Genomic DNA, 7,305 nt, shown 5'->3' with positions numbered 1-7,305 from the left:
TATTAGGTGCACCCTGTGGCGTACCCTCGTGTTTGCGTGCATGGCGCATGCACGTGCGCTTGGTGCTGTTAGGTGCACCCCGTGGTGTATGCGTGCGTTTGCGTGCATGGCACATGCATATGTGTGCGCTGTCGTCGGTGGTGCGTGCTTTCGATAAATGTCAGTGGTGTGGGGCTTTTTATTGATTCCGTGGGAGCTTAACTTATCACCGGGCGTCTACTATTCGAAGACCTGTTTATTATACAACCATTCCATTACTCATTGAAGCAACATAATTTCGTTCATATTTAGGATATTTTACATTCGAATGAAATTTTACATGAAAAAAGATTAACACTAAAACAAATCTAACTACTCCTCCTCGCTACTCAGAAGATCAACCACTACGGTCTGGCCGCCGTCTTCACCGCCGTCTTCGCCGCCGTCTGAGTCATCGGAACTGCCCAAGTATCCGAAAAATTCCTCCAAGGTAGCCGACTCCTGCGCTAGTGTATCGGTCGAGTCCCTAATCGCCTGCCAGTATCCCGGCTCGTCTGCCGGGTCCCTCGGGTCAACAATATCCGCCGGCGGCATCCAACCGGTCTCCGACGTGGAGTTCCGGATCGCGCGGATCAAACCCGGTGACTCCAACGGGTCGCCCTCCTCTTGCATCGCCGCCAGTTCCGGCGGGATCTGAAACTCAGGGGCGCCTGATGGAGCAGCGGGCGCGGCGGCGGGATTAGCCGGGGCGCCTGCGCGAGCGCGCCGACCGGCACGGGCCTGCACGACCGGGATAGCGAGGGGCGCGTTTGGAGCGTCCGCGTGGATGCCCCGAGACTTGTAGAAGCTGACCACGGTGTCAAAGTCGCGGCCTTGCCAAAAGTTCAGGCGACCTTCGGGATTCCATGGACCGGGTTGTGCCGGCCCAGGCGTGGCATAGCCGGTGCTCGTCACGTGCCAGTCGTGTGCTAGGCGACACGACGGCGGCATGGGGATGCCGTGCCGGTAGATATCCACGGTCTGCGGCCCGGTGAGGCTAGAGGGCCACAGACCGCCGGGCGCGGCGCCGCGTCCACCACCGCTGCCGACGCGTCCACCGCCGCTGCCGCCGCCTCCACCGCCGCCTCCCGCCCGACGACTGCTCCCTGCGCCTCCACTGCCGCCCCCCAACCGAACCAACGCCGGCTGAAACATCCACGCCCACGAGGCATCACACCGGAGAGAGTTGCGCCGCCGGAGATCGATCGGACAGCGGGGGGTGAGGGCGGTTTCTAAGAGGAGAGGCGGGGTCGGGGCGGTTTCTAAGAGGAGAGGCGGGGTCGGGGTGGTTTCTGTGAGGCGAGCGCGGGTCAGGAGCGAGGCACTTTATGGGGAGGGAGAGACGCGTCGGGGGCGTTGGACGGGCGCGGCGAACGAGGCGAGGCAGGCGAGGCGGCAGCCGGCAGCGCGGCAGCGGGGCAGGCGGGCAACGCAGCAGCGCCTCAGCGGGGGAAGCGGCACGATAACAGCGCCGTGCATGCATGCACGCCCACAGCGCAATGGAAGCGGCACGATAACAGCGCCATGCATGCTCGCCCGCGGCGTAATTGACGCTATGTCAATCCCGAAAAAATAACCCGCTGTATTTGTATACGTATACGCTGCAGCCGGGCGGGCGGGCGGGTGGGCACTTCTAAAAAATATGCCCATCATGCCCCTCGTTACGAAGGGGTATCGAGCAATCTCGGCCCTCCTTGTGTTAGAGGGGGTCTACCGAAGCGGAAGTGTAATAATAATCCTTTACCGGATGTTTAAATGTTGAAAGAACTATTCAGGAGGTAATTTGTACCAGCTATGTTCAGTGGCTTCAAACAAAATATGCAAAGATCAAGAAACCTCCGTGCAAAATGAGCAGTATTAAGTACTATCGGAATTTAAAGAACTAGTACTATGTTTCGATAAATAAATAAAATGCATGCTGTTTTGAGTTGATCACTAGTATCAAGATGAATAGAAATAAACATTGTCTTAAAAAGGGAATGTATTGAATGGTAAAACATAACAAGCTTTAAGCTTTAAAATGTGCCAATTCATTAACTACTTCACATTCTTTTACTGCAGCTGTTGCCAGTTACCTATTGATAGAAATTTCGGATGAAAAGATCAATACAAGCTCACAAACGTGGTACAGAAATGGCCATGTGGCAAGAAGAGCTTTAGTTATATTTCTGTACTAGATTTAATTTAGCCAGTAAAATTATACTGAATTACATTGCCAATTTTCCACTATATCGGCAGACTTATAAAGAAACGAGTAACTCAAGTTATATCTAGTCAGGCCCTTAATCACAAAAACAATAATACAACAAATACGTACCAATAGTAACTGGAATGAATCATTGAATCTTGTTACACGAGGTACAAAAGTATTACCTGCAGTAAAGAAATTTCTGTATGGATAGTGGATCTTGGTACCCCAGCAACTTGAGCTTTTAGAAAGAGTTCTGAACTGCATCGAGTCAAGTTCAAGCATGAACACGCCAAAATCCATAGCCAGAACAAGTGCATTTGATTCCTCGTCGTATCCCACCAGATGTGCCTCATATCCCACCAGATATTCCTCTTGGAGCTTGCTACGCATTCCCTTCTGATAGAGCCTCTCCAATTGAAAGTTTTTCTGAAGAAGCACCCATTCAACAACGCCATCATAGTTTGATTTCCTCTCCCACAGTTGGATGCTCGAGTTTGACATTACTGCCAAGCCAAGGCCACTACCATTATCTGTCCGTAACAGCTGGAAGTTCGAGTGGTTTGGACGAGGGGCGCATGCTGGCTTCTTAATCAAACCAAGGCTCTGCCGTTCAATATCAAATACCAGGATATCACCTCTCTGAAATAACCAATAAAATGCATTTCCAGTGAGAATGCTAGAGCTCGTTGTTAGAATCAAGTCTCTAGCGTACGTCGAGACAACATCTCCCCACCCACCAGACGCTGAATCGTAGAGGCAGGCATATGTCAGAACAGTACTGAATGCGTCTGACTGTCCGCTGCAGATAAGCACCAACTTAAACGGGCTCGAGAAACAATCGCCATGAATGTGCCCCTCCTCCGTATCAGCACACAGCACCGCGGTGTGCCACTGCCAGATTATGAACTCCCCGTCTTCGTCGAAGCTTTCGGCGCGGAGCTCCTGTGGAAAAGACACGCGGTGCTGCTGTCCGGTCAGGGGGTCCCACACAACTACCTTGCGCAGGCTCTCATTGAGCAGGACAGCGAGCCCATGGCGGCAGCCCAAGAAGGCAAGAAGCTCCAGAAGTAGGAGGGTCTGCTGCTCTTGGGCACGGCAAAGCGCTCGGTGGGGATGGGGATGCTGTTGGGTTCCGTGTCGGGGAAAGGAACGAAGTTGAGCCTCGTTACATCAAACCCAGCAAAGAAGCCCAATAGAGGAGCCTTCCGGTGGTGTTTGCGGTAGCATGCTGTGAACTTCTGATCGGAGAGGAGGCTGTGCCAGCGCTTGCAGACAAGGGAGGCGCGGGGGAGGGAGGACGGCTGACGAGGGAGGTGGAGGATGATCACCTCCAGGAGGTCATCACTGTCCAGCGGGGTTGCTGGCACTTGTGAGGAACTTATATTGTCGTCATCGAGGACCTCAGATATGTATTCAGCTGATGCTGTGGAACACAGCAGCCTCTTGGCAGTTCCAAGAAAGTCACCATGCATTCCTCCAGGCATACCACCGCCAGGGAAACCACAAGGCATGCCTCCACTTGGTGATTGCTCGCTCCTCTTTGCCTTCTCATAAGCAGCCTGTTGAAAGCACACGGCACGAATTCAGATCTAACCATGACCAACATTATGCCTGAGCTCCAACCAGAAGTAGAAATTTTAGTACTATGAAGAATGACCTGTGCCTCAGCACGTCGACGAAGCCGGTCACGCTCAGATTTCTTGTCATTCCTCTCTTTCCAGAGCCTGTCATACTTCCTGCGGTGCTCCACTATCTTGTGTGCATTAGGCTCCACCTGCAAGATGGGAAATCACGATCATATAAGCATGTAATGTAACATGCAGGGAGAATTAACATAGCTACTGAAGAAATACTCCACCTTCTTGAGGGTAGCTTTGATCTCATCATTGTAATCAATGTTTGACGCGGCATGCAGATCACGAGCAGCTTCCTCCCACTTGCCCAGCATAGAATTAGCCATTCCACGAGTCTTGTAGCCTTTTGCAGAGTCAGGGTTGATCTATAAGAAATACAAGGATATTAAGTTACAGGGCATCATACTTGCAAGTTAGAATCAGCATAAGTATTGTATCCTTTGTATCCAATTTTGCCACTAGACCAGATAAAGCATAGTTGCAAGAAAGTGACAGATAGAGAAATAGGCGACAGTAGGATGGGTGAGTTACATACTTACACTCATCCTGCTACAAGTTAGAATTGATGTAAGTAATGCATTACTAACCATCCTTTTAATTTCAATTCTTCCCTTGACCTCTATGTCTATATCACTATATAGTGTACGAATAACTTCAAATATTAATTGTTGGATGAAGCCAATCCGACGGTAGAGATGTGGCAAATCCAAGCACTATTGGCCATTGGACATCCTCTTCACGCTACCTGATTCTGCCACATCTATTATCTAGAAGATTCCGTGGTTGGTGCACAAACTTAAAAAGGTACTTCTTCTTTGTTCTAGAATACTCTGTATTTTAATTCTTTAATTGTTTTCTTTCTAACTAAATTATTGTAATTTTTTACTTTAATGTATAAACTTCAAATCATAGACAATTCTCTTTGTTCTAGACCCTTTCATGCATTTTCTTTCAAAAAAAGAGCTATTCAATTTTTTTATGATTATTTGAATTTCAAGCCTATAATAGCGCTTTCATAAAGTAAATTGGTCTTTGAAGATTCAATACTAGCTACTCAAAACTGCAATATGAGATACTTAAAAAGTTAAAAGCAAACTTGTTGGATATATTTCACATGAGATTTGTGTTGTATACCCTGCGGTCGTCAACATACTTTTTAGGTATAATTTCAGTTTCAATGGGATGAACTACGAGAATTAAATCTACATCTTATATGTTAGCTAGGTATATATAACTCCAAACTCACATGTATGCATGTTATAATGTGGCATGGCGCGCAATACACGTGCATACTTCAGTTATCTATGCTCCCACATGTAATGCATGTGTACCTTACTAGTAGTGCATGAAAATGAGCGAGAGAAAAATAATATGGAATAAAAGGGGAACATAGTTTTCACCTGTAGCAGCAGCAGGTTTCTTCATTTTAATGAACACAGATGCTGCATTAAAACACAAAGATTCCATAAATTTAATCAATTTGTGCTGCTAGTGAGTAGTGACATAGCAGCAAGTCCCTCTGTTTTGATACGGAGGGAGTATTTGATTAGAGAGAGTGGATTCAAATTAAACACAAGGATGTTTTGTACAGTTACATAAGGAAGGAATGTGTAAGTGGGCTCTATATTATACCTCTAGTAGCATACATCATTGCAGAGGTTGGATTCAGGAGGATTGCCTTGGTAAGATGCTCGACAGCTTCTTGCAGTTTCCCTGACAATTAAAACCGTGCACACGCACACACATGGGCGGATCAGAAAACAAAAATGGTAATCGAGTCTAATGCAATCGGGAACCAGGCTACCTTCTGATATTGCCTCCGTCGCCATGCCCTTTTCTTTCTGGGATGCATCGCGACTCTCCTCAGTCACCTCGAACGAAGGATCCCCCATCTTCTGGGGAGCGTCGCTGTGGTCGGGCTGGACGACGTCCCCCTCCAGCTCGAGATCGGACTCGACGATGTCCGCGTCGAGCTCGTCGGTCTCCACGGTGGGGTCCCGCATGTCCGTGCCGTCCTCCTCGTTGATCGGAACAGAAATCAAGGGAGTGGGGTGGGTAGGGACCTTGGGGCCGGATTTGGCAGCTGCGGCGGCGGGGAGGTCGGCGCCGAGACTGGTGAGGTAGTCCCGCAAGAAGGCGAGGCTGGGGTCGACGAGCAGCGCCGGGTCCTTCTTGCAAGCCTCCACGAAGGCCCGCAGCTCGCCCAGCCACGACATGTCCATCCTCCTTTCGTCTCCTAGCTCGCCCTCCCTATCCAGGGTTTGGGGTTTCTGCTCTCTCGCACTAGACTAGATCAGGGGAGAGATCGGGCTCCATCTTACCATAATTTGGTAGTAGTAGTTTCTAACCCATTCTAGTGACAAGTGGACCAGTGAGTGGTTTACAACCAAGCCTGGCCAAGTGGGCCGGCACGCCACGGCCGGCGGACGCTTAAACGTGCCAGGCACGACAAATCGGGCGCCCCTATTCCTCGCCTTCTGCGAGCACTTTTTTTAGGAGCGAAGGACACTTTATTGATTAATTGGAAAGTTTAAAGGAATACAAAGAGGGTCAAGTTTTTTTTAAGACATCAAAGAGGGTCATGTGGATAGCCTAGTTAAGAGAAACCAAAAATTTAAACTCTCGAGGGGAAGCTATTACAGGAGCTTCTAAGCTAATTGACCATGTTCTTAATGCCCAAACTGCTGAAACTTTGGCACTGCTGCGAGGTTTGAAGCTACTTTCAGAGATTGGGTGCACCAAGGTGACAGTCAAATCAGATTGTCTAGAACTGATTGAAGCATGCACTGGAAGCATTGAGATGTTAGGTCCCAATGCAACAATACTTGTGGACTGTTTTCATATTGCTCATGAAATTCCTGGAATTTGTTTCAAGCATTGTCCAAGAAAAGCTAATGGATTGGCACATTTTCTGGCTAGGTACTCTTATGATGTTAAGTCAAGTTTTGTTTGGGCAGATGTTGCTCCCAGTTTTTTACTTTCTCTTGTACTCAGCGATGTAACACTGCCACAATCTAAATAAAGTGCCATGAGGCTTTCCTTTAATTTTTTTTAATCAAGCTATGAGCTTCTTTGTTTGTGTCCCTACCTTTGAAGATGATATCACATGCTTCAAAAAGCAGTTGATTCCACATGGGACGCCTCGTGTCGGGGGGCGCCCAGATTGGCTGGCCCAGCCCCTCGGAAGGCAAAGGCCTGTTTTTTTGTTTTATGTTCTCATTTTTTGCTTTATTTTTTAATTTTATTTATGTTTTAAAATATCTACATATATATACAAAAAACACTCTTCAAACACACATTTCAAAAGTTGAACAAGTATTTGATTTTTTTTAATTAGTATTAGAAAATGTAAAGTAACTATTTGAAAAATGTTAAACAAGTATTTGAAATTTTTCAATAAATATGAAAAATATTGAACACATATTTTAAAAATATTGAATAAGTACTAACAATTGTTGAACT

General features: G+C 47.6%; 1 protein-coding gene across 1 annotated transcript; it reads right to left on the bottom strand.

The window, feature by feature from the left end:
- Positions 1-2,337: 2,337 nt before the first annotated feature.
- Positions 2,338-6,134, bottom strand: LOC119316381 (FAM10 family protein At4g22670-like). Its single transcript, XM_037590697.1, has 6 exons — positions 5,648-6,134; positions 5,476-5,556; positions 5,233-5,285; positions 4,068-4,208; positions 3,867-3,983; positions 2,338-3,768 (listed from the first exon to the last, which is right to left on the bottom strand). Exons 1-6 carry the CDS (start codon positions 6,063-6,065, stop codon positions 3,202-3,204), a joined length of 1,377 nt encoding a protein of 458 aa, XP_037446594.1. The 5' UTR covers positions 6,066-6,134; the 3' UTR covers positions 2,338-3,201.
- Positions 6,135-7,305: the final 1,171 nt, after the last annotated feature.

This window comes from Triticum dicoccoides, chromosome 6A (assembly GCF_002162155.2).
Source record: "Triticum dicoccoides isolate Atlit2015 ecotype Zavitan chromosome 6A, WEW_v2.0, whole genome shotgun sequence".
NCBI classification, from domain to species: domain Eukaryota; kingdom Viridiplantae; phylum Streptophyta; class Magnoliopsida; order Poales; family Poaceae; genus Triticum; species Triticum dicoccoides.
This window is presented reverse-complemented; position numbering and strand designations above follow the sequence as displayed.

Coding starts and splice junctions, on each gene's coding strand:
- LOC119316381 (XM_037590697.1), bottom strand. CDS start 6,065: ATGGACATGTCGTGGCTGGGCGAGCTGCGGGCCTTCGTGGAGGCTTGC. Junction 4,209..5,232: donor CTGCTACAGGTGAAAACTAT/GTTCCCCTTTTA, acceptor TATTTCTTATAG/ATCAACCCTGACTCTGCAAA. Junction 3,769..3,866: donor GTCGACGTGCTGAGGCACAG/GTCATTCTTCAT, acceptor TGCTTTCAACAG/GCTGCTTATGAGAAGGCAAA.